The sequence below is a fragment of the Enhydra lutris genome, unplaced genomic scaffold (assembly GCF_002288905.1).
Source record: "Enhydra lutris kenyoni isolate GAN:26980312 unplaced genomic scaffold, ASM228890v2 scaffoldscaffold35, whole genome shotgun sequence".
Classification (NCBI taxonomy): Eukaryota; Metazoa; Chordata; class Mammalia; order Carnivora; family Mustelidae; genus Enhydra; species Enhydra lutris.
In genome coordinates, this window is record NW_019154119.1 from 3,696,488 (window position 1) to 3,723,501 (window position 27,014).

Below are 27,014 nucleotides of genomic sequence, written 5' to 3' on the forward strand. Positions count from 1 at the left end.
AAAATCTCCTGTCTCTAGATTACGTGCTCCTCCTCCTCTGGGCTGGTACATGTATTCTCGAGTTCATTCGAAGACATTTCCAGAAATTCAGGGTCTATGCATTAAATGCAGCTGGATTGCTCAGCCGTAACAAGACCAGAGCAGGAGGCACAGAGCTCTGTTGTCATTCTGCTCACTCTCGTGAGCGTCTAATTAATTATTTTTTGCCTTTTTTTTCCCATTTAATATTGGTCATCAGAAATTGGCTTAAATGTTCTTTACCATCCAGAATCCATATATTAAAACATCTATAAAAGCTCAGTGTTGTGTGTGTGAAAGTCCATAACCAAGTTTGCCAGATCAAATTTTACTCCCTCCTGGGGGCCTTTGCTGACCTACCCTTTTTTTTTCTCCCAAAGATTTTATTTATTTGTCAGAGAGAGAAAGCACAAGGAGGGGAAGAGGCAGGCAGAGGGAGAAGCAGGCTCCTGGCTGAGCACAGAGCCTGATGTGGGGCCTGATCCCAGAACCCTGGGATCACGATCTAACCCGTAGACATGTGCTTAACCAACTGAGCCACCCAGGCGTCCCTATCCTTTTCTCCATCAGGACCAGTCTGTGCTTCCTCTCTTTCTAGTAGCTTCTTTATCCCCACTAGAGTTGAGCTCTTGAGGCCTTTTTTTTTTTTTTTTTTTTTTTACTGTCAAGGACCCAGCATGGGACCCCACTGTTTCCCAAGACACCAGTGGGGTTGAGTTTTTTAAAAAAGGAACTGAAGCCAAACATGATTAAATGTTGTAGAATAGAGCCCTTTAAGTAAAATCGGAATTATTTGGCCTGGAGAAAAGGACCAAGTTGACTAAGTAACAGGGTCACATCAGTAAGAGAAGACACGGAATGCTGGGACCAGAGGTCTTCTGTCTCTATAGTGAAGCCACTGGAGGAGAAGGGGGAGCTTTTGATGAGTTCTGTGGTTCTTACGTATCTGGGCTAACAGACCCTTTGGAGAATCTGGTGAGAGCAATGGACTTGCTTCCCCAGAAAAGGGTGAAACATTTGCCCCTAATTTTAGGGATTCGCTGATTCCCCCTACCCTAGTCCCCTTCAAGTGACTAATCTCTGGGTCAGTATAAAATGTTAGGTGTGGGATGTTCATTCCTGCGTCTCCTCCTACAGAAAGACAGGCAGGATGGCCTTCTCTGGTCTTCATCGCCCCGCCCCCAGGGACATGGCTGTCTTTCCATCCTGGGTGGGTTCGTCAAGATACTGTGTCCTTACGTTCAGCGGGCATCAGTCACGATTTCCTCATAGCCCCAAGGCCTGTGACGGACATCAACATCTGCTTGCTCACATCTTTGTCCTCAGAGTTCATTACCGTGCAGTAAAAAAGCTTAGGAAAGTTTCATGTGAATACTTGGGCATCAGAGAGGAAGAAGGCGTTTTTCTAGCCAAGGTGTCCTGACTTCGGGTCTATCGACACCGGGGGCTAGGTGATTAAATGTTGTGGGGACTGCTGTGTGCATGGTAGGGTGTTCTGTAGTGTCCCTGGCCTCTGCTCAGCAGATGCCGGGAGCCCTGTGTCTCCTTGTCACTGCGGTCAGACATGTCCCCAGATGCACTGCTGCCTGGCCCCCGGCAGGCTGGACCGCCCCCAGCCCTAGCCTTTTCCTCATTTTGGCTCTCTTACGGAGGGGAACATGTCAGGGGAGGGTGACCCTTCTCTGGCCTGCCTTCTCTTGCCATTCATTGTGCTCTGTGCCGGTGACTGTGCCGGCCCCGGAGGCTGCCGCAGAAGCGAGAGACGTCCCCTGCCCTTGGGGACTTTGCTGTGTCTCGGGCAGGGAGAAGCAGCAGAAGGTACAGTGGGGGCGTCCGGTGGAAAAGAGGCATGTGTTCTCCAGCCAGGATGCTCTTTCTTCTGAGTTTTCCCGTAGCGGGGTCTTTTTTGTCATTCATATCTCAGCTTCGAGGCTCCTGCTTCAGGACCGCATGCGCTAACGACCCTCCCAACCCCGAGTGGCTCGCAGCCCCACGTTCCTCACTCGCACGAATGCAGCGTGGACAGCGCGTGGCCGACTGGGGCTGCGTTCAGCTGGGCTGGGCTCCAGGCGTAGCTTGGGTTTTGCGGGGCTCCCGCGGGTCCCTCGTTCTGGATCCCCGCGCGTCTCCATGCTTACTGTTCTCATGGCAACAGCGGAAACGCGAGAGCACGTGCGGGCGTGTCTCAGCATTCGCTCGCGTCATCCGCGCTGAGGTCCGTTTGGGCCAGAACGGATCCCAAGGTCAGAATCCATAATTGGGAGGAGTCTCAGTGAGGGTGCGGCTGTACGGTGCTCGTCCGGGGGAGTCAAGAATGGGGCCCGCCGGCTCCCTCGCCTTCTGATCCAAAGCAGCTGCCCATCACTCCATCATCTCTATTCTCTGCTGAGCTCTGACCCTCTTGTTGTTGAATTATGTTTTCTATCTACTGTCGCCAGAACATCCACTCCTGATAGCTGGGACTGCCTCTGCTGTGTTCACTGAGACATGCCAAGCATCTCCCTGGCACAGGGTGGGCATTCATAAAACCTTTGAATGAGTGAATGAATGAATGAATGAATAGTTCTGTTTGGGGAATGGGGGTGGTGGTGTTGGAGCTGGGTCTTGGGACTGTAACAATAACAGGTATGTGCTGGGAGTTTGAGCCAGGTTACGCTGGAGGGTCGTCTCATGTGGCCCTCCACAGGCGGAGCAGAGGCAGGATGTTCTGGTTAGAGCTGTAGAGCCCCAACCATAGCCTATCTTTTTTTTTTTTTTTAAAGATTTTTATTTATTTATTTGACAGAGAGAGATCACAAGTAGACAGAGAGGCAGGCAGAGAGAGAGAGAGAGAGGGAAGCAGGCTCCCTGCTGAGCAGAGAGCACGATGTGGGACTCGATCCCAGGACCCTGAGATCATGACCTGAGCCGAAGGCAGCGGCTTAACCCACTGAGCCACCCAGGCACCCAACCATAGCCTATCTTATTGGAAGATTGAAGAGAGGATCAGTGTGGCTCGGGTGAGGGGAGCACAGCGGGCAGCAGCCAGGTAGAATAAATAAGTGATACTAGAACCCAGTTGTTAGGAATGCCATGTTCCACACCTGCAGGGGAGCTGTCAGGTCAGAGTCTGCAGAGTGGTGCCCCTGGGGTTGTGCAGTGCACAACCTGAGAGACTGTTCTGGCAACCCAGTGGATCATGAAAGACCTCTTGTAACATGTCAGGTTGACTGGATGCCTGTTCTAGAAGTCATTTTTATTTTGGAAGAGGGTAGACATTGAATGTTTTTTAGCAGAGGCATGCCCAAGCTATAAAACTAGATGGAAGCTTCTAGAGGTCCTCTTGTTTTGAGGCCCCTGGTGGAAACTTGACAAATGCCCAGCTCGGAAGGACAGCTCAGTGGTACCCCAAGGCTCAAACCTTGAATGGCGCGGAGTAGGGTTGTATTTACTGGAGACCCCGGACATCTCTTGGCACAGTGATGCTTAGCATGAGAGTGGCCCCCGTTGTCCTTTCTGGGTTCTGTGCTCCCCATGGGCCGCAGGTGCCTCAGACTCCACCCAGCCTCTGCTGAGCCTGATCACAACTCAGCTGAGTAACGCAGGGCAGGTCCTGGACTCCTGCTCGGGTCCTGTGCTGGCTCGTCGGGGCGAGGCCAGCAGTGGACCAGTTCCCGGGCAGTACAGATCTGGTCAGTCTGCCTTCTAATGTTCAGTCTCCTGGGTTGGGGGCAGGTTTTTATTAATGTCTTGAAACTTGAACTCTGTGCTTGGAGTGGGGACAGAAGAGGAAAGAGATCTGGCTCTAGCATCAGCACCGTCAGGAGACCACAGCCTTGTTGCCTCATGCCTCTGAATCCAAGTGTCTTCCATAAAATGAGAATAGGAACTTTACTCGTTGTGACAAATGAGGATAGTGAACGTGGAGGCTCTGAGCAAACTGTTACAGTATCGTCAGGAGGGACTGATTTCCCAGTCACTCAGCGCCTGCTCTGTGCTCGGCCCTGGACCGGGTGGTCTTGCACGTGACCTCTGTTTTGATCTTGTGGAGGAGCCTTCAGGGCCACCGGGGAGACTGAGCCACCTCTCAGTCTCAGGGAGGGGAAGGGACTTGCTCCAAGCCATACAGCCCGACCTCTCTCTGCCACGCATTCATCCAGCGGGCACCGGCCTTCCCGTGTGGACTCACCGTCCCAGGGCTGGAGAATTGGCAGGGAAACAGAAACAGAGCCCTGTCCCCTGGGCGCTGGCTTTCTCGTGAAGTAAACAGAGTAAGCGGACAAATAAGAAGATCAGGGAATGGGAAGTGCAGGTACTTCTCTGCAGGGTCTAAAACAGGAAAATGTTAGAGTCGGGGGGGTCGTCAGGGTAGGTCTCTGCGAAGAGGGGACATAGCAGGGACCTGACTGATGAGGACCACCTGTGGTCTGCAGTGAGCTAGAGAGGGGGGTGTCTCTCGGGCACTGTATGGGACCACCACAGGCTCTGGCCTGGCTTCCTTGGGTTGGGGAGCCTGGTTACCTACAGAGGGGCCTGCTCCCTCGCTCCTTCCTGCCCTATAGCTCCTTGGAGATTTTTTTTTTTTCCAAAACATCTAAGTTAGTTTTAATGAACAGAGGCTCCAATGTGGTCTTCCCCCGACACAGAGCATCATAAGGTCTCTGAGGGCAGCTGGCAAGGATGTTGATTCCCCAGAGTGGCTTTCTCTCTCTGGGTTTCTTCTCCCCAGTTCTAGAGTGTTCTGGAATCTCCAGGCTGGAATGAGCCCATGGGGAGGGGCCAGCCTAGGCAAGGGAGGCACCAGCCCTCCTCGGATAGGATGACTTCTTTTTTTAAGCCCTGTTTTGCCTGGCCCCGTGTCCCCGGGGACTGTTAGAAATGTGCAGGATTTTGTGATTCATCAGATTCCAAGGGGAAGGATTTTGTGAAGGAATTTTCTCACGGCTGCGTCTCGGAGCTGGGGTATTACAGATACTCCATCCGGCTGTCATGGGTTAGATGAAGCTGTCTTCTGAATGTTTGCCCACTTGGGAGATTCATTCATTCTCCTCATTGTTTAAAAAAATCTCACATTAAAAAAAACAAACAGTTCTTTTGCACTGAGACTGAGGCCCAGTCTCTTTCACTGGAGAAAGGGGACCACTGGGATAAGAAGAGGTGACCTTGATGGCACCCCAGAACGGGACTTCTCAGGCTTGCTGTGCGGGGGAATCACCCCGAGTCTGAAGCCTAGTGTGGGGCATCCAGTGGAACAGGCTCACGGTGGCACCACGGTCCCCTGCCTGAACCCCATCCCTCATCCCCTCCAGAGCCAGAGGCCACGCATCAGGGCTCCCATGGGCCTGCCCAGGCTGGGAACATCTTCCCCGTCTGTTCCCAGGGTCATGTGTCCTGTGTGCGAACTCTGCCCCTGGAGCGCCCCAGGGCAGCCCGTGTTGACAGTGATGGAGAGGAGAAGCCTCCCGGAGCATGCTGCCATGCTCAGGGGTCGCCGAGTGCGGTGTCCAAGCCGGTCTTTGTTTCCAAGACTGGCGACTTCCTGAAGCTGTGCAACACCTCCCTCACCCAGTGTGACCCTCCCCACCTGCCTGGCCTCTGTTGGCACTCTTTGCAGGCTCAGCCTTCGCTTCTGGATATTTCCTGCAGGGGACGGTCTCCCCTGCTGTCCTGGCCTGCATGGTCCCCAGGGAAGTGACCAAGGCTTGTTCCTCTGTTCTGAGTCTGGGGTGGGGTGGGAAAGGCGTGGGGTGCATGGAGGGGATATTGACTCGAGGGCTGGCTCCCAGGGAGATCCCGAGGCTGGGAGGTCAGGTCTGTGATGGTTTCCACTCGGCTGACCAGAGGCTGAAGGGGTCGGGGCGGGGGGGTGAGTTGTGACGTGGTTGCACTATCTCTCAGGTGGGTCTGGGGAGCACAGGGGGAGGCGGGGGGAGGCCTCCAGGAGGGATGGGGGCTGAGCAGGGCTCTTGGGGAGAAGCAGGGGCCTGCTGGGTAGGCCAGGTGTAGCTGGGGGTGGGTGAAGGCAGCCCTGTAGGGAGGAGAGGAGTCCTGAAAAGGAGACCCTCCCCCCTTACCCTGGCATGAGGGGAAGGCGCCCCAGGACTTACTGTAAGACAGAAGGGCTCAGGGCTCAGCTTGGAGACGCCCGTTTGTCCCGGTCACATGAGAGACACGGTTCAGGTGCTCACTGGGGTTCAAGTTTTCCTTGGGTCTACAGTTCTTAACCTATAGTGGATGCAGGACTCATCAGTGTGTTTTAGAGAGATGACAGCCTCCCTGCTTACCCTACCTTGTCCTCCCTGGACCGGGGCCACCTCCTGCCAGCGGCGGCCCTGGGGGCAGGGACAGTGTCTCAGTCCCTGCGGACTCCTTGATGCCCGCACCATGCTGGGCTGAGAATGAGAAGAGGTTTCTGGCCCTGGGCACACAGCAGGCCACACAGCAGGATCACCCAGCAGCGTTGGCAGACCTCTGCCCACCCTGTCCCACCCCTGAGCTCCCCCCACCTCCCCGGGGTGGAGCCGGCTGGGCAGCCATTACCCAGGTGACTGTGTTGCTGTGTGTTTTACATGTTGAGAGCCTCCCCCATGAGCAGAGCAGCATCTCCTCACTCCCGAACCTTCCTCCTCCCTAGTGGACCCTGGCTTCCCGGCTGGAGTCTCCTTGGCTTAGCAGCATTGCCTGATCTGATTCATGGCCTGGACCTGGAGGCAGAGAGTCACCTGTAGGGCCCTGGCTATCCTCCCACCACTTGCTGCCTGGCACGGGGGGACTGCCGAGCTCCTTCCAAGCCTTGGAGCTGTGGCTGCATGGAACAGAGGGATTGGGTTGGAACAGAGCAACAGCAACCCTGAGGACCCTTTCTTTTGTCGAGGCAAGTTTAGAGAACTGAGGGAGCTCTGAGAATCCCACAACCTGGGACTCCTGGGAGAATTCTCTAGGAAGGAATAAGCTCCCCGGGAGGCCAGGAAAGAATTCCCTGGCATGGGAGGGACCTGCAGGATCCACATGAGTCTCCAGTGTGTGACCCAGTCATGGCCATTTGCCTCCATGTCCCTGCACATGTGAGCTGAGAGCGCAGGTCAAGAAGGGGTGGGCCGCACCCTCTGCGATTCGGGGTGCTCCGGGGACAAGACTCAGTGAACGACCCGTCCTTGCCTTCTCTCCTCCCTCTGGCCTTTCTGAGTGGGTCCTCTCCAGGCCCAACCTTCACCCTCCCAAGTGCAGCCTGATGAGGGCCAGATGGGGTCAGGACGGCAGGAACATTCGAGAGGAGTTAGCTCACCCCTCAGCTCATAGATGGCAAAGCAGGGGCTCAGAAGAAGGTACCTGAACTAGCGGGATGCCCGTCCAGCGAGGGGCAGCGCCTCTGGCCAGTCCGCCTTCTACACTTGTTGTCTGCACCTACAGTGGAAGGCAGAAGGGGAGCCTATTTTAAAATAGGCATGGTTCGAGGAAGGGAGTGCGGCTCCATGCAAATGGTCACCAAGTGCGAGCCGAGCCTGAATCTTGTTTTGCTCCTTGGATAACCATCTTTGGTGGGGGTTGGTCTGAGGCTTTCCCACTGTACTTGCTGACTGTCTGCAGAGCGGGTGTGATTTTCTCAGGGGGCAGCCCGATGGGTCATGACAACAATAATCCTGACACAGCCTCAGCGAAGTACGCTTCACAGAGTCTGTTCCATCCACCATGCCAGGTGGTTGGGCTGAGCCTGTTGCGGGGCAAAGAGACCCCTGAGCATGAAGCTCTGTCCCTGGCCCGGTATGGCAGCCTAGGCTAGTTGTGGCTGGGACATAAGACGAGCCTATGGCCCCAGGGAAGCTTGCCTTGTCTGGGGCCTCTGGTTCGGAGTCATGGACACTGGTAGCTATGAGGACCAGACATGTGACTCCTGATGTGCAGCTACTCCCTTGACCTCTAGGACCCAGAGCCCTGTAAGGCTGGAGACCCTCGGCCTTGGTGACTCCTGTATCTGGACCCCGCGTGGGCTCTGGCAAAGTGCGACCTCTTGATGAGGATGTGTGAGGTACAGCCAGACCTTGTTGACTGGCTTCCTGTACCATGAACTTGGGGCTGGGCAGATGTCCAAAGCTATACTGCCTTGGAAATACAGGTAGCCTCTGGGCTGGTAGAAGGTGCCGGACCTCAGGCCCAGACTGGCTTTCAGATTCAGCATGGTCTGTGTGATTTGCTTGGACCCAACAGAAACCGGTGGCTCTTTGGACTCTTGGGTATTTAGTAAGTAGCCTGCGGCCATACGGATACTGAGTGCTCAGGTGAGACGGGTCTGTCATGCCCGAGCAGAAGAGCAGGAGGCGTCCCACGGGACTTTGAAGTTGCCCCCGCCGCATGAATGGTGTGGGTGGTGGGGGCTGCCCAGACCCAAAAACACAGTAAGATGGTAGTTGCTGGAACCAGCCACTGAAGGAGCTTGGGACATCTGCGTTTGATGACCAGTAGCAACACACACGTCACCTACTAACAAGTTCACTACTCAGCAGGCCTTTGCTGAGTGCCCAGGCCTGCAGGAACGTTCTGCTGGGGACTGATCAGCCCTGGTGAAACAGAAGTAGGAATATGGCACAACTGAGAGTCCCCAGGACATTCACGTCAGAGTTAACCTCTCTTATTCTATTAAACCATCTTGTTCAAGAATCTAAAATTGATGTTCCTGCATTTATCACCTATTCAGAAAATTCGGAAAACATGATACTTCACTAGGAGAACTTTTCTCTCCGAGGGGTCAGAAATGAAGAACCTTTGTCACCCTACCCACATCTCAGTTACAAACTTCTGCCTGAAGAGCCACACCCTTCAGAGAAGGGGTCAGGCCTCCCCTGGCGGGAATCGGGGAGCCCAGGTGGGGAGGATGTGAGCCGCCCTCCCAGGGGACGTGGGAGGAGCCCAACCTGGAAATGGGTCTCGTGGGAGCTGGAGAAGCGGTAGAGCGAGAACCTGGGCCAGCCCTAGATGGGACCCAGTCAGGGTCAAAGGCCGTGGCCATTTGCACAAGCACTAGGAAATCGGATGTGGTTTGTATGTTCGGGTCCAGAGCCAAGGTTGCCTCTGGGCAGTCAGGTCTGCGATCCCAGTAGCCTGTGGAAGGCTGGGGACCACAGGCACCAGGGGGAGCCTGCAGGGGGCCAAGGAGGGAGGAATAGACTCTCAATGCCCCAAGGAGGCCTTTGTGCCACTGTACTGAGCTTGCAGAGCAGGAGTCTGGCCCCACAGTTGCCCTTTCCCCTTCCCGTAGCTTCCTCATGGCACCCAGGTACTGGGAGTGGCAGGTGGGCTGGCTAAGGGGGTGCATGTGAAGCCCAGCCCCCTCCACGCCTGCAGCCCACATGTAAGGTCTCGTGATGACTGCGGGTCGGCCCGGGGTGGCTGCCTGTCCCTTGTGACCTTCCATACAACCTGCAGCTTTTAGAGTCATACGCTCCTGGCTGGTGGATCTGGGGGTTGGACCCTCTCCAGCCCTGCTAATCAGTACAGCAGCTAAGGGCACCTACTACATCCTCAGCAAGTGCTGGTTGAACAAATGAGTATGTGAATGAATGAATGAATGAATGAACAAACTGGGTAGCGGAGGGACCTCACAGGTGGACAGGATTGGCCAGTTTAGTGTGGTGTGAAGCAGGAGGGGCGAACAGCCCCTCAACCAGTCTTCCAGGCCTGGGCCTCACCCACCGGTGGCAAATGGGGCAGGGTCTGTTCCCAGGAGCCAAATAGGCTTGCTGGGGTCCCCCATGGGCACCGTGCAGCTTGGGAGTTAATTTTTGTTACCCCTGCGCCACCTCCCCTCCGTCCCTCCTTCTGAGCTGACGCCTTCATCATTGTCCTTTTCTCTCCTCGGGGCACAGATCCTGGCCAATGTCTTCCTCTACCTGTGCGCCATCGTCGTGGGCATCATGTCCTACTACATGGCGGACCGCAAGCACCGCAAGGCCTTCCTGGAGGCCCGCCAGTCGCTGGAGGTGAAGATGAACCTGGAGGAGCAGAGCCAGCAGCAGGCGAGTCTCCTTCGGGGTGGCCTCCAGCCTGGAGCTGGGGTGGGGGGGTGGACCAGGGCGGGACCCGGCGGGGGTGGGGTGGCCAGAGTTCACTGCCAGGGTCAGGGGTTGGCAGCCTCCCCGGCCTCTTGCCCCCAGAGAGCTCCTCCTGACGTCAGGGAGTTTCTCTCGCTGGAACCTCCCTCCTCTCTCCTCCTCCGTGCTTGACCTAAACCTCCCCTCTGTCTGTGTTTTTTCCCCTGTAATTTAAAACTTTGTAAAGAACTGCATCGACCCAAGCAGTCACCGGAGACTTCCTGTGTTCCTCTCACAGGCTAAAAAGTTCTGTGTTTCTTTTGAATACTTTTCCCCCCGGGGCTTCATCTCCTCTGCTGCCCTTTCTGGTTCTCTGGCCCACTGGCTGTGTGCACCTGCCACGGGCTGGCCGGCGCTGGGGTCTCTGCTGCTGCGGTGGGCCCAGCCGTAGCTGGGGGCCTTGCCCGTGAGGCCCCCCAGCCTGCTCCCCTCCACCCAGGGTGCTCAGTTTCCTTTGGGCTCAGGGCAGTTTCCTATTTCCTTCTCCTTCTAAGTCATTGATGAAGAAGTACAACCAGCCCAAACCCGGGGGACCCCGCTGTTTACATTTTTCCGTGGAGAGAAGTGCCTGCTGTCCCCGCTGTCTGTTTACTGGCTTTACTCCAGCCTGACCCACCCGGTTCTCATGTGATTCAGTCGTTTAAATAGTTTCTGGTCTGGGTTCATCTCAAATGCCTCTCGAAGGTCTGCAGAAGTTACATCTGCCACCTTCCTGTTACCCATAGATTTGTTTCCCCCTAACAGACTCAATAGGTTGAAAATACAGGATTCTCTGGGCTGGGAACCATGTCATTTTGGGCTCAGGTGGTGCTCTTGGCTCTGGATTCGCTGAAATTGTGTTTTCACAGACCCTGCCACTCAGGTGGACAGAGACATAGTTTTGGGGGGCCATTCTGGAAGGCTTGCTGGGGAGCCCCGTGGGCGGGCCTCACCCTCTCTCGATGGTGCTCTTCAAAGGCACACACTGAGTCGTTGGCTGAGTCCCGAGGATGTGTTTTGTCTGTTTACCAGGGATTGCTAGAAGCTTCTGAGCTGGGCCTGGGGGCCAGCTTCTTCAGAAGACAGGTTTTAGAAGAGAAGTCTCCCCAGCCTCCATTACCACAAAGGGCCAAGTTCAAGCTGAGCAGCTCACTGTGTGTGTCTCCTTCTCCCATCCCTGTATCCCGTGTTTCCCCAGGAGCTGCTCCTGCTTGCTTGGACGTAAAGAATCCCGCTGTACCGGCTTTATGGAGTCTCTTGAAAGGTGTTTTTCAGTTTCTGGCTTTTATGCTGTCTTGTCTATCTTCGCATCTCCTCTCTTCTACTGTGGGGGCATCCCACTGGGTTGTCGATGTTAAAAACCGCTGTGTCCCCGCTCAGCTAGGTCAGGAGTTTTTGTCCCTAGAACTTGTGCAGTTTCCAGCATCCCTGTTCATCTTGTCTGTCTCACAGCGTGTAATTGGCATAACCCAGGACATCTTCAGTCACAGCCCACAGTGCCTGGGTGGGGGGGCTGCTCCTGGGGTGCTGGGGAAGGTCCTGTGTCTCCCCTGGATCTGTTATCCTCCGTAGAGATAATTTGGACAAGCTGCCCACCTCTCGCAGCCTCGCTGTCCTCGTCTGCAAAGCAGAAGTGTTGTTACTTGTGGGGTTCCCTGCAGGTAAGAACCCGGCGGGAGTAGCCTGTAGAGCTTGGACATGCTGCTGATCAGGCTGCAGTGCACGGGCCACACAGTGCTTGGGCATTTTCTGATGTCCCCTCCAGGCAGGGTCAGTGTCAGGAGCCTGGGGACCACGCGCTCTAGATTCCCGCATGCCGCGTGGCAGCCAGGGGGCGCTGCAGCCTGTCCGGGCCACACTGCTGTTCCACGTTGTTGCCTGCCCAGGGCCGCAACCGCAGAGCAGACCCTGGTTGCAAGAGTGGGAGGTCCAGGGAGGCAGAAGGGAGGTGGGGGGGAGGGGAGGAGACACACAAACCTACATCCCCAGGCCAAGCTGGGACAACACAGGTGCCTGTAAATGCCCATCACGTGGAATGAATTTGGCTCGCCCAGCTCTAGCCCCGGTGTGACCTTGGGACAGCATCTTACCCCTTTTGGGCCTCAGTTTCCCTATGTGTGAAGCGTACATGAGAATAAAACCTTTGGTGAAGATGGGATAACATGCGTGAATCCCTTGGAAATGAGGAAAGCACTGTCCCCTTCAGGAGGGGCAGAATTCTGCAGCCCCACAGCACCACTGTGCCTTGCGGTTGGCTCATGTTTCCCTTAGGACCCTTGTGGCCATGCATGAAAGAGAGCGGCTTGCATTTTTGCTTTCCTCCCATGTCCTTGGCAGGTTTGGGCATCGTGGTTGTGCTGGACTTAGGAACTAATTTGAAAAGTGTTTCCTTTTTTTTTAACCTGGGAGAGCTTGAAGAATGTACGGGTCCTTCACAGGATTAAAAGGACTAACCAGTGAGGCCCCGTGGCTCAGGAGTTTCCTTTATGACACTCCGTTTCCTTCACAAGTACAAAGTTTTTGGTTTTTTGGTTTTTTGTGTGAGTTATAGAATGCTTTTGTTTTTTTCAGGAACTCATCCATTTCATATATATATATATATATCGCATTTTTGACATGTTTATTCTCTATCTTTGTGGGATTTGTAGTGATGTTCCTTTTTCATTATTGGTGTTGGTAGTTTGTACCTTCTGTTTTTTATTTGTCCTTAATCTGTCTTATTGAGGTTTATTAATGTTTAGGCCTTTTTGGTGAACCACCTTTTTGTTGCTTTTTTTGTACACTTCTATAATTAGTTGTTTTTGACTTTGATTTTCTTCTGCTTTCTTCAGGGTTAACATCATGTTCTTTTTTACCTTCTCAAGAGGGAATTTAGCAAATTAATTTTAGCGTTTTTATTTTCTAAAACATGCACCAGATGCTATAGATTTCCCTCATTACTTGTTTTCGCTTTCTTCTACAAATTTTGATATGTCTTAATTTCCATTGAGGTATCTTTGATCCACAGGCTATTTGAGAGGACATTAATTAATTTGCAAAGATCCAGGGAATTTTTAAGGTCATTTTTTCATTACTGATTTTTAGTTTACTTCTGGTACAGTCAGAGAACATACTCTGTATGATTTCAGTCCTTTCGAATCTGTCGGAACTTTATTTTTGATGTTGCATTTTTTTATTGACTTTGATGCTCTTAAGGATGACATGTATTTTGCAAAATGCATCAAACTATCTTTCAACAATGCCATAATGTCGGTACGTGTCAATCGTGCATTTTCATCTACTCCAAACTAGTACTTTTACCTTTTCGGTCACAGTGCAAGGACCTCACAACGCTCAATTCCCCCTCCCCCAGACTTTCTGGCAATTGTAATATATTTTAACTCCACATATATCTGAAGCCCCATCAGATGGTATGACCGCATCTTCCCGCAGCAAATAGCCAGTGCGCACACTTGCCCCCGTTCGGCCCTCTCAGATGCTCTCTTGTTTCTTCTTTTTTGTGCTTCCATCTTCTTGAAGAATTCCCTTTAGTGTCACTTTTCTTGAATGTCTTTCGGTGGTAAATTCTCTCCATTTCTAATTGCCTAGAAATGTGTCCATTTTGCTTTCAGTTTTCAAGTTCAGTTCTCAGAGGGAGAATTCTAGGTTGACTCTGCTTTACTCTGAGCCCTTTGAAGGTGTCTTTCCGATATCCTGTGGCTTCCACTATTTTCGTTGAAATGCCAGCTGTCAGACACACACTGCTTCTCTTGAAGTAATGCAGTAGTTTTTCCCTCTGGTTGCTTTTACAGTTTTCTTTGGTGTCCACAGTTTCCTAAGGATGAGCTTAGCACTTTTCTTTACAGCTGCTCTGCCTGGTATTTAAAGAACTCCTTGAATTGATGGCTTGAGGTTTTTCGTCAGTTTTGAAATTTTCAGCCAGTATCTTTTTGCTTCATTCTGTCCTTTCCTTCCAGGACTCTAGGTGTCCTTATTAGACATTTTTACCATGTTCCATGAATCTCTCTCTCTCTTTTTTTATTCCCTGAATCATCTTTTTTTTTTTTTTTTTTTTTTTTTTTTTTCTGGGCTCCAGACTGAATATTTTTACTGACCTAACTTCTGGGTTACGAATCCTTTTATCTGCTTTATTAAATCGATGCTTGAGCTCCTCTGTTGAATTCTTAATTTCACTATTTTTTCATTTCTAGAACTTCCACTTGATTTAAAGCAAAACAAAACAGAACAGATTCCAGTTCTCCAGTTAAGTTCTGTGTGTTGTCATCTATTCTTTGGAACATATGGAACATTTTAAAGGCTCTGACAACTGTGATGTCTGACAGACCAATGGGTCTGCCTTTCCCTCTTGATTTTTGGTTTTTCCCTATTGACTTCTGCCTCTTGTGGCATTCTGGACTTTTTTTTTTTTTTAAATGCTGGATAAATTAAATGCTCAATGTCATGTACAGAGAGTAGTCATGGCTGTGGTGAATATGTTTCTCCTGAGAGGATTTACTTCTCTTGCAGCTCATCTTGGTCCAGCGTGGGGACGAGAAGATTTAGGGCTGGGTTTTGGTCTGAGAGCAGGTTTCTCTTTGTGCCTCCTCTTGGGAAAGAGTCCTTCAGGGGTTTTAAGTCAAAGGTTGGTTCCACTCTTGAGGGGCCCTGAACTCCCAGCACTGAGAGACTGCCCAGACTCCCCTTTGACTTCAGCCTCTCTGCTGTCACTTTCTGCTTGGGTTCTCGGTCTCTCTCACCTCCTGTAGCTTGGGGGTCGGCAGATGCTTCAAGAAGGTGTGTGTAGAGAAAGGCTCTCTCCTCTCCAGGACCTCGCCCCTCTGTCCCGCCTTGGAATCCTAGCTCAGCAATCCTTGTCTCTCCAGCCCCTCGAAAGCATATAGCTCTCGCTCTCTGGCCGGCCTCCAAACCCTGGCCTCAAGGACAAAAAGGGGCAGAGTGTGTTGGCCTCACTGAAATGTGTTTCCCTGCCCTCAGAACCTTGTCCCTTCTCATTCTAGCTCCCTGTGTGGTTTCCCATGGTCTTCAGATAGCTGTCTTATCCAGCATTTCTGGTTGGTCTTGGCTGAAGCGTTGATCTGGTGTAAGCACCTCTATAATAGCAAGAAGCAAAAGTTGGACGTCCTCTTCAATGCCTTGAAGTTAAATTTTAAGTAGCTCAAAGTGTACATGGTATAAAATTATGAAGGTGTGAAAAAGGTTATTCCGTGGAAAGTAAGTTTCCCTGCATGGCCATCCACTTCACCATCCCTCAGACCGCCACCGTCATGTCTTATAGACCCTTTCAGGATTCCAGTTACTTCCAAATCTGGGGCACAGACTTTGCACACACAGGCAAGTAGTATACCCCTCTCCCGCCCCAGGTCTTTTACCTGCTGTCTTCTAGAGGGTTCTGCGGTGACATTGCATTGCCTTATCCTTGTAAACGACTATATCATATTCCGTGATCGAGAAGTAATGTTTACTTAACTGGGCTTCCAAGTGTACTGTTCTCAGTGGCATTGAGTTCATGGTGTTGTGTGCAACCTTCACTGCTTTTCATTTCCAGAACTTTTTTATCATCTCAGACCGAAACTCTGTGGCCATGAAACACTAGCTGCTCCCTCTTCCTTTCCACTGGCTGCCACCCTCCTACTTTCTGTCTCTACGAGTTTCCCTTTTCTCGGTACCGCTCATCGGTGGCATCACGTCCGTCTGTGACCAGCTTCTCATTCTTTGCACAACGTCTTCAGAATTGATCTGTGGTGCCACACGTGGCGGGACGTCCTTCCCTTTCAAGGCCCAGTAATGTTCTGTTGCCTGTACACACCACATCTGTGTATCCCCTCGTTTGCGGATGTCCAGTTGGGTTGTTTCCCTTCCCAGCTGTGGGGAATCGTGCTGCTGTGAACACGGGTGGACGCTGACCTGTTTGACTCTCTGCTCTCGATTCTTTGGGGTGTAAACCCAGAGGTAGAATTAACGGCTCATGTGGTAGTTCTAGGTAGTAGTTCTCATTTTTTAGGAAACCAGGCACATTCATGGTTAATGTGGAGAAATATTACTGAACTGTCTCATATAGGGGTTCAAAGAATTTACACTCCTCCCAGCAGTGAACAAGAATGCACTTGGGCGGTTAAATCTTTCTTGTTTATTGAGAAAATGCTGCTTTGATATGGGGTCACAGCAGCTCCTCCAGAAATGCCTGTTTGAAAAACCCAGTGGCAGGGCGGGGGCCCCAAGGAGGTCATGGCGTCCCGTGAGCTCTTTCCTGCTGAGGACTCATTTGGCTCAAGTCATGGGCCGGGTAGACTGAGGCTGGGAAAAGCTTTCCTGTTCTGTATATTTTAGCATACATTGTAGACTATTTGGTAAATGCAGACAAGTATAAAGAAAAAAAACACTGATAGAGGATTATCCCTACCAGTCTTTTTTTCTTCCTCTGTGTTTTGAGAGTGTCCTCAGCATGTTTTCCTGATTATAGAAGTAACATGTTATTCTTGTAGATAGCTGGTAAGCATAGTGGCTAAGAACCAGCTGTCCGAGCGTGGACGCCTGCGTCACATGGGTACTGTGGATGCCGAACGGAGAGTCTATTTTGCACGGTGCACCTGGGCTGTCTCCTATCAGATGGTTGTTGTTGGATAAAAATCTGAAGATAGAGAGAAGCGTAGAAAAGACCACCCAAACTTCCCATCCTTTGGGTGTTTGGGAAATATTTAAAAATAACTTTAGGCGTGGCTGGGTGGCTCAGTCTTGGACGTCTGCCTTCGGCTCAGGTCACGATCGCAGGGTCCTGGGATGGAGCTCTGCATCGGGCTCTCTGCTCAGTGGGAAGCCTGCTTCTCCCTCTCCCACTACCCCTGCTTGTGTTCCCTCTCTCGCCGTCTCTCTCTCTCTGTCAAATAAATAAATAAAATCTTAAAAAAAAACCCTTAAAAACTACAATGTGATAAGTTCTCTGCTAGAAAAGGTCTTAGAACTTTCCAAATTTTGCTTTTTTTTCTTTTTTCCTTTTTATGGAGGTGAAATTCTTGTACCATCGAGTTAACCATACAAAAGGGTGCCGTTGAACACATTCCCAAGGCTGTGCAGGCACCATATCTAGTTCTAAAACATGTTCATCACTCTGAAAGAAAACCCCATACCCAAGCCTGATCTTCAAAACCGCACAGAAAGGCACTGCGTGAGCGTCAGACCAGCCCCGAGCAGCTGGTTGCTTTCCTTGCCCGTCAGGACTGAGTCCTGAGGTCCTCGCACACACCTGCCGTTCTGTGTGCGCCTCTCCCTGGGACCGACCCCAGGATCTGAAGCCTGCACCACAGGCGGGTCCCACTGATGAACTTGGCCCTGAGATTTGTGTCCGTTACTTCCTCCAGCATTTTCTGGGGAGAAGTGAGACCCGGCTTTCCCACCTCCTCGCCTTGTGATGTTGGCACTCTGCCTGTTTGGTCTTCACTTTTCTGCAAAAGTGAGATTAAAGATAATGCCATTGTCATGGGGTTGTCTGGAAATTGCTGAAGTAAGAACATGGAGATGGGTCTAGAGACTGTGAAGCCCTTTCAGGCTATTAGCTGCTGTCGCGCCGGCTCCTGCCTTGGGGACATTGGCTGGGGAAGGGACCACAGGTAGGATGGGACACGGCTGCCTCCCTCCCTGGGTGGCAGGGCCGACCTGACATCTGGGAAGGTCGGCTGAGTGCAGGTGAGGAGGAAAGGTCAGCAATCTCATATCGCTGTCCTCCCACGAGGACCTCTGGTGAGAATAAAAATGAGATTGTAGGGGCACTTGGGTGGCTCAGTGGTTTAGGTTAGCTCAGGTCATGATCCTAGGGTCCTGGGATAGAGCCCCACATCGCATCGGGCTCTCTGCTCAGCAGGGAGCCTGCTTCCCCCTCTCTCTGCCTGCCTCTCTGCCTGCTCGTGATCTCTGTCAAATAAATAAATAAAATCTTAAAAAAAAAAAAAATGAGATCGTAGATGTGAAAATGCTAGAAAGGGCTGCAGAAAGTCCGGGAAGCTGGTTTGATTGTGGTTCCCGTGCGAGGAGCTGTCTGAGGTCTGGGCCTCTGTGGTCCCTCACAGAGTTTAGATGCCTTGGTGAAAAATTCCCAATTAAAAATACGCTCAGTAGATCCTTTGCAGAGGAGGCCTCATTTCAGAATTGAGTATATCATGGTTCATGTCTCACTTTGGATTTTGTCGACGTGTATTTATCTTGTTTTCTAAGCCTTGCCGGGGGGGAAGCAGCGTGTGCACCGATGGGGGAGCTCCCTGGCGGCTGGGCGGCCTCCAGCAGGACGGTGGCCTCTCTGGCCCTCCTCCCCTTCCTCAGCCTGGCTGAGGGGATCCCATCCCAGTTCCTCTGATTCTGTTTTCCTTGCCCCTGTCACCTGGGAGGTCGTACTCTCCTTCACGAGGATGGCCAGCATCCTGCTGGTAGTGGCAGGTGACCCCTGACAGTGGGCCCCCTCGCCCCCACCCCCACCTCTGGAAGGTGCAGAGCAGCCCCGGGCCTTGGTGTGCAGGCTTCCCCTTCCGCTCTGACACCGAAGTGGGCATGTCCGTGTCGTGAGAAGGAGTGGGATGGGGGTTCTCAGATTCTAGTCGCCCAGTTGCAGCAGCCTCCCTGACCCCAGTCTCCTGTCTGCAGGATGGGGTCGGGGGGTCCTGACTGCCCTGAGGTCGTCGGGAGCCGGAGTTCTGGGACGGCACCTCTGGCAGGCATGGGGCACTCTTTCTGCTGAGCACCTGTCCCACTGTGGAGGCAGCCCCTGCATCAGCCTGGGGCACGGGGCCATAGGATGGACTTGGGGCCTCGCTCCCGCCTCCCCAGCTCCAGGGGCCTGTTAGGGTAGAGCAGGGAGCCCAGAGGACTGGAGGACTGGCGTTGTTTTTCTGTATTCCCGTGTGGCCATACTCCAGGGTGTGCTTGGGGACCTCGAGGGTTGCTAAGTGGCCCAACCACGGTGTGGCAACGGCAGGCCGACAGGAAACCTGCGCAGCACACACCCGTCGCCAGGTGCAGACGACAGGATTCCGAGCTTCTCTGGATCTCACACTCAGAATTAACTTCCCAGGGAGTGGGACAAGGTTGGAGGAGGACGCCAGGGAGGATGAAGGGATGACAGGATGTGGCAGCGGCAAGCGTTTCCTTTAGACCATGTTCTAGTAGGCAGGCGGGCCTGTCCTTACTCAGGGAAGGGAGGACTGCCCCGGACCCCACCCATCAGAAGGGAGGAGGGAGAGCCCAGGGCTGACTGCGCAGGGTTGATTCTAGGTCAGAGAAGCATCCGCTGGCCTCAGGGAGGGCCGGGGGGCCAGGTCATCTTTGTCTGGGGCACCCTGGGGAGCGTGGTGCGGGTGGTTTCCATGTAGCCCCTGGGGGCATGTGCAGGACAGAACAGCCCCTTCTCTCTGCTTTTCCTTCTACTTAAAGCCAACACCCAGGGTCACTGTGACCAGGGGGTGGCGTTTCTTCTTCATGCTGGAGTCTTTCCTCCAGGGGGTGACCTTCTGCCTTGACGTCTTGGAGGGAAGAACCACCTGTTCACCAGGAAAGTCACAGACTTCTCTCCTGGGAGCCCCAGAGCTTGGGACTCAGGAGTGCTGTCATTTCGTAAGCTCCGCTGCTTGTCTTCTGGAATGGCCCTCCTCACTGACCTCTGCCCACGCCTCACGAGAGGCTGGTTGAGGAGAGGGAAGTCAGGGCAGGAGAGAGACACACAGACATAGAGCAAGAAAGACACACAGAGAGAGACCAGCTACCTCTTGCCCTGGGATTGGGGCATCTGGTGTCCCTCCTTAACAGGCTGGCTCTTGTCCTGGCAACAGTGAGGTTGGGGCTGGGGACCTGTCTTCCGGGGAGCCGCCGGGCAGGGGTCGGGGGGGCAGGTGCGGGATGGGAGGAACGTGGTCCCAGCAGCTGTGCCTCTAGCTCCTCGTGTGGTGGCCCAGGACCAGGCTGCTGTGCCATCAGCCCCTGATGTGGGCGGGACAGACCCATCAACCCCCAGAGAGCCACAGACGACCCTGCACCCCAGCACCAGGCTCGAATATACTGGCCACCTGAACTTCCAGTGTATCGGATATTTTTAAGTTTCATTTCAGCCACGAGCATATCTTGGTTTGAGAAAAGCCAGAAGGTGAGTTGCCTGGGGTGTGAAGCAGGAATTCGTGCTTCTGTGGGCTCCACCCCCCACCCCTTGGATTTCACAAAACGTTCTTCATTCTAACGTTTTAGGACTTAGCAGAATAAATCCATGTTTTAAATAATGCAAGGGACGAGCCCACAGAGGACAGGTTTTTCCCAAGCCATGGGGCCTCCCGGGGGCGGGCAGGCGTCTGCTGGGTCAGGCAGCCCAGGACTGAGTGTGGGCTGCGTGGCTCCTGAGCTGTGGCCCGGGGGCAGTGGGTGGTGGCGGTCAGAGCTGCAGTGCTGCCCACCTCCGCTGCGTGTGTGTCCCCAGTTTTAGCGACTACCATCCATGTCCATGACCCGTGCGGCCGGGCTGTGCTGAGCCCCACCCTCTCTCTGGCCAGGGGCCTGACGTTTTGTTTCATCACGCGGTAGTTATTAGCAGGTTACTTTGTGTCGAGCCCTGGGCTGCGTTTTTACAGGATTACCTCCTTGAATCGTCCCGGCAAACCCAGCAGAGAGGTGACGCGCCTCCCTCCCAGCCGGGGCCTCTGTTCTGGGTACCGGCAGCTTCACGGGTGTCTTCTCTGGACCACGCCTGGCCTGTGGGGATCTGCTTCCTTTGAAGCAGAGGGGATGCTGTCGCTGATGACACGGCCTGGTGGTGACTTGTTGGTCTGGTGCCCCCTGTTCTGAGATTAAGCATGACGCTGCTTCCTTCTCGGAGCTGACAACTTGGGAGACTCTGGGAATGCTTTAAACTCCTTGCCTGGAGTTTAAAACATTTGTAATGCTTAAAAATTTGGACGTTCTCTTTAAAAACTTGTATACCCGACTGCCTTGGAAAATGGAAAGATACGAGAGCACAGGGCTCAGGAGTCAGACTTGCATTCACATCCTCGCTAGCCTCTTACTTGCCACATGACCTTGCGCCCGTTAATTATGCCCTCGGAACCTCTTTGTGAAGTGGGAATGGAGTAAGCTTATTAAAAGGTCTAAAAGAGAGCATTTATCACACGAATATTGTGGGCCCTGTCCTTGGCGCTGGGATGTGGTTTTAAGCAGAACAGATTCTAGTGGGGAGACAAATATTAAATGAGCATATGCTATTAGCAGGTAGGAAGGTGGTGGGCAAAGCAGGGGACGGAGCATAGGAGGCTTTCAGATAAAATAAGATTTGAGCAGAGACCGGAAGTCAGGGTGGGAGCTGTACAATGTTTAGGGAGAGGAAGCAGTAAGTGCCAAGGCCCTGAGGTAGGTTCACATGACATCATGGCAGTGGCTGCAGGTAGAGTAGAAGTAAGGGGAAGAGAGGGAGGAGGTGAGGCAGGGAGCGGGTGGGGGTCAGTCCTGCAAGGTCTTGTAAGGACCGTTGCTTTCCCTTGAGGGAGATGGGAGACACTGGAGGGGGGTAGGTTTGAAATGGATCCATCTGGCTGCTGGTGGAGAAGAGTGAGCAGTGGAAGCAGGGCGACCAATTTGAAGCAATGCGGTAATTTTGGGGAGAGAGGATAGTGGCTCAGACCAGGATGGAGGGGATGAGGGGAACGATTCTGGATGTGTTTTGAAGGCAGAGCCAACAGGATTCACTGCTGAGTGACCCAGGAGGTGGGAGAGTGGGGGAGTCCGTGATGGCGGTCAGGATTTGGGCCAGGAGGCAGTTGGAGGGGGAGGACGGTGAGAGGCCCAGCTTCGGCGAGGGGTGGAGAGTCCGTCTTTCTGACATCTAGGAGGAGAATTGATGGCACCCAGCTCATCCTGTGCCCTGCCTGCATGTTTGGGAGGCTGGCTGGGCCAGGTCTGCATCTGCATCCTCTGGAGGGGCCCTCCAGGGGTGAGGAGGGGGGTCCTGTAAGACAGGACCTCAAGCTGGGGAGTCCAGTGAAAGTTGGCAACCAGACAGCCTGGGTCAGAAGGGCTGGGAGATGTGTGTTCAGACTTGCATTTGTAACGTGATGGGTGTGGATTCTTGGGTGACTTTTCAAGAAGCTGGGTGGGTGCTGGCCAGTGCACATTGGGGAAAATGGAGTCCCGATCCACGTGGAAGGACAGAAGTGGGTCAGTGGGGGCTGAGTGCAGAGGTGAAGCAGGACACGTGGCGGACGGAGTTCTCCCCAGAGCACCCATCACTCGTCACTTGCATGGGAGAGCCTGGGGCCGGAAGCCCAGCCAGAACTGGGCTGGGGCCGAGCAGAGGCCCAGAGAGTAAAAGAAGGGGGGAGCTGTGTTTGGGAAAAGCACTGGTAAGATTTACTGCTCCAGTGGGAGGAGCAAAGGGAGCGAACCCAAACCACCACGACCCTCACAGGTGGAGAGCTGGTCTGTCAAACTCGCTGGAACCTTCACGCCCGGGTGGGTTGAGCAAGGACGGAAGCCCGTGGTTGTGCTCCCACCGCAGACACGGCAGGTCTTTCCCAGTGACAACAGATGTGGCCTCTGGGTCCTCCAGACATTGGCTCTCTGTTACCCAGAGTTGGCCCGTCAGCCGCACTTGCTTGCTACGGTGTTTAGAACTGCACTGATAGGGACGTTACTAGTCATATGTGGCCATGTACATTTAAATTAATTAAAATTTAAAAATTAAGCATCAGTGCGTCTGTTGTATCAGCCACGTCTCCCGTGCCCAGTGGCTACAAGTGGCTCGTGGCTACCATCTTGGACAGCACAGACCACACAGCATTTGTTTGATTGCAGAAAGGTGGTGCTGTTCTCGAAGGTGACGGCTTGGCCCTTGGGCCATGGCTCCTAGTTGACAGCTCATTATCTTGCCAAACCTCTAAGGAGCACCTGCTCTGTGTCAACCACGCTGGGCGAGGGCTGCAGACACCACACACGTGGCTGTCTCTGGGCCCAAAGGGCGGTCTCCTGAGATGGCAGTCCCCTTTGCCCGCACGGTGGCCCCCATCTCTGGAGACCGTACAGGAGTCCAGGCAAGTGTCCCCTCTCCCGCTCTAGTAGGGTCAGGGTTCTGCGCTGCCCCTGGGTCTGTGTGATTTCCGCACTGTCGCTGATGACACGGCCTGGTGGTGACTTGTTCGTCTGGCGCCCCCCGTTCTGAGATTAAGCATGACGCTGCTTCCTTCTCCGAGCTGACAACTTGGGAGACTCTGGGGATGCTGTTTTCACATTCGAGGGACTTGTTTCAAGAGATGCCAGTCTTTGAGCTGCCTGTGAACGCCCACAGCCCTTGGCTGACGACAGCAAAGCGCTCCGGCCCCATGAAACCAGTCACTGGGGGGGACCTGAGTGCCCAGGCCGTCGGACCTCTCGGGAGGACTGTTTACCTTTGACCTTGCCGGCATTTAGCTTGGGGACTTGCAGAGACGACCAGTGACTGTTCTTTGAGGGACATGGTGACCGTGTCTTTGGATGGGGCAGCCCGTGCGGGTCCCTCGTCTATATGGTGGCTGCACGCCCCGGGCACATGGCAGCTCGGGAGTTTCCCGATTTCACGCGTCGTGACCCTTCGCCCTCTCATTGGGGAGAGGTGAGCTGTATGGGCTCTGGCCTCCCGGGGCCGGCCGGGTCCTCCCGCTCCTTGTTTCTTTCCTTGTGCTGCCTCCTCTGCTCAGCTGGTCAGGACAGGATGGGCACCTGTTGTGGTCCTTGGACGTTTCTTTGGCTTTCAAGTGGCCTGGGAGCTCCAAGAATCTGGAGAAATTAGGCCCAGAGCAGATGTGCTTGTGGACAGCTGTGCGTGTGCTCACAGCCTGTGATGGGTTGTAGTGAGGTGTGCGCGCGCGCACGACACACACCGAGGACACACACGGGTGTGCACAGGGACACAGCATGCAGACAGACTCTGTGCTTGCTCGGTGCAGACGCCGCACACGTCTTGGTGCAGATGCCCCCAGCTACCGGGCGCTGCTGATTTCTCTCTCCGTTTTAAGTCTCCCTCCCTCCCTCCGCCCCTTGACAAGGATGTTGTAGAAACTTAGCCGCTCATCAGCCAAGCTCAGGTATTCACATCCCTGCAGGCCACATGCTGTAATCCACTCCCGAGTGCCACCCCAGGACCCCCGGGGGTAGCACGGGCCTCCTGCTTCTGACTCAGTCCTGAGCCTCACAAAGGCGAGGCCTGGCCTGAGTCACTGCTGAGGAGAAGGGGACGCGATTGGTTCCTTCCCAGAGCGTGGTGGAGGCCATACGGACCACCTGTCCCTGTCAGGGGTTCACGGCCCACCTGAGCAGTGCGGCAAATACCTGTTTACAGATCCCTGCCCGGGCCCGGGACACACGCTGCACCCCAGGCCGTCGCCACCCCACCCCACCTCCACACAGTGCCCAGGGCGGGCTCTGGTTCTTCTCCGTGGGATCTGGGTACCCAGAAAGTCTGCTAGAAACTTTCAGGGCTTGTTCGTTCTTTTGCTTCCTTTGGTTCTTTTCCCAGAGCAGGTCAAGGCCTTGACTTGGTGCGCATTTCTAGGACAGCCCACAAAGCACAGCGGGACTGGGGAGAGACCACGTGAGGCAACTGCCCACCTTCCCATCTCTCTGCGTGGACCCATGTGGCAGGGCCCCTGGCCTCGGCCTGATGAGTCTGGCATGTCCCTGTCCCCTGGACCATGCTGTGGTTGGCCCCCTCCCGCAGCCTCCTCACCCGGCGCCCGGGACCAGAGCTCACTAGCTCTCCAGGCAGCATATTCCTTGTTTGAACTACTTTGACTTGTAGAACATTTTTCTTGCTCTAGAAGTGACAGTTCCCCAAAGCCTTCCCTCTCCAGCTTCCTGTCGTGGGAACCTCCAGGCAAGCGCCGTTCCTTCTCCACACGCTCAGGCCTGAAGGTTGTTCCGTGTCGCCTCTGGGTGGCTTCTCAGCCCCTCAGCCCACCTCTGATCCCTGGCCTCAGGCTCCTGTGCCGTGTGGTCCCTCCCCGATGAGGGCCCAGGTGAACAGTTTCTTTGAGGAACTCTTTCCTCGAAGGCTTTTGAAGGGGCACTTCCAAACCTTAATGTGGTCGAGAGTTACCTGAGGGCATCTGGGCCTCATGAGGAAGCGGCCTCGGGTGATGCTTGAGGCTGCCACTCAGAGGGCCAGACGGGGCTATGGGGCCTGAGGTCCTGAGGGATGGGTTCGTTGGAAGCAGGGACCTCCCGGAGCCCAGACGTCCAGGGATTTGCCATAGATTTCTGCTCTTACGGGTAGCGGTGTCAAACGATGCCACATTTCCCCCATTAACCTTACTGGGCCCCTTGCGGGCAGTTGGGTGGCCTCATGCTGCGCATGTGTCATGGTGGAGGCCTTCTGGGGCCCCCACAGCTGGCCTCTGTCACAGCTGTAGGGTGACTCAGCATTTGGCCCTCACATTTGGCCCTCTTGGTTACATTCAGGGTCCACGGCCAGTCACCGAGACCAGGCCTCATGGTATTGGCCCCTCTCTCCTCCCCTCAGCCTGTGAGGAGGGCGTACAGAGGCTGAGGGAGGTCACTGTGGCCTGCCGGGGTCTGTCATGGAGAGCCAGGAGTCTCCCTCAGTAGCACCTGTCTCCTCTCCTCTGCTGACCCATCAGAAGGAATGCCAGCAGCTACCATGAGCCCTGACCTGCTCTCCCTGAGTCCCAGAAGGGTCTGGTCTGGGGCGCCTGGGTGGCTCGGTGGGTTAGGCCTCTGCCTTCGGCTCAGGTCATGGTCCCAGGGTCCTGGGATCGAGTCCCGAATCGGGCTCTCTGCTGAGCAGGGAGCCTGCTTCCCTTCCTCTCTCTGCCTGCCTCTCTGCCTACTTGTGATCTTTGTCTGTCAAATAAATAAATAAAATCTTTAAAAAAAAAAAAAAAAAGGGTCTGGTCTGCTGCTGGGCCTCCGTGCTGAGGCAGCCACAGAGGTGTCGGGTGGGTCTGCTTCTGCAAGGAGGACCCACGTCAGGAGTGGCCGGACGTCCCAGCTCAACTCCACGAGCACGGGGCAGCACAGAAAGGACATTCCGGTGCCTCACCCATGGGAGAGTCCTCATACGGGTTTCTAGAACAGCATTGTCAGGTCCTTACTAGGGAAGATTTGGGTACGTCATGTTCCTTCATATTTGCAGCAAAATAGCGTCCAATTTGGATGAGAGAATTGCTGTGTCAAAAGCACATCCTTTGGTGAAAAAGAAGATCCCACCAGTTCTCTCGGTCCAGGAGCCCTGGGTTCTGGTTCTGGATCTGTCACTGACTCTGAGGAACCTGGGGGAAACCATTTATCCCCTCCATGGTTTGGTTTGGTCAAAATGGAAGCAGAATTACACACACAGGAAAATACAGGGGAAGTGAGGAAGTTTTAGCAAAGAGGGACGGTGTTGATATTGGCCAGTAGTGTCCATCTGCCTGGGGAGTGGCGAGACTTGAGAACTAGAGACAGAAACCAGCCTGGGGGGATCGTTCTGTCACTCGGCCCCCAGAGAGGACCCCTGCTACCTTCCTCTTGTGCTGTGGGGAGGGGGTCCCCTCCTGGCTTCGAACCTGGGCATCAGTCTCCTTCCTCAGCTCACAGCCAGGCGGACGTGGGCGTCCGGAGCGAGCCCGGTGGACTTGCAGGGCCCTTCCCTTTCTAAGACATCTGGTCATTGTAGCCAAGTGGGGTCAGGGTCACAGCTGGCGTCAACAGGAAGTTTTGTGTTTATTTCCTGTTTAAGAAGTACATGAAAAATCAGCGGCAGCATAACCATATAGCGGTTTTGAAAAACCTCCCGTTTTTTCTGGATTCCATCCGTCAGGTTGCAGTACCCTGTTCTCTCTCGCACACGCTCTCCTGCCGTGGTTCAGGGCCACACCTGGGTCTGCCATCGCCTCCTCAGAATACGGTGTTGGGTCTTTTTCCCTTTGGTCGTGTTCGCCTCATGGCACTTGTCATTATGATGATTTC

At 53.9% G+C, this 27,014-nt stretch overlaps 1 protein-coding gene across 2 annotated transcripts in view; it reads left to right on the plus strand.

Moving 5' to 3' along the window:
* The window catches only part of LOC111154044 (adenylate cyclase 3), a 78,624-nt gene that overhangs the window by 27,708 nt on the left and 23,902 nt on the right, over positions 1-27,014 (plus strand). For both annotated transcript variants that reach the window (XM_022513399.1, XM_022513398.1), the window contains exon 3: positions 9,858-10,007. In XM_022513399.1, the coding sequence (XP_022369107.1) occupies positions 9,858-10,007 (150 nt within the window). The remainder of the gene's footprint in view (positions 1-9,857; positions 10,008-27,014) is intronic.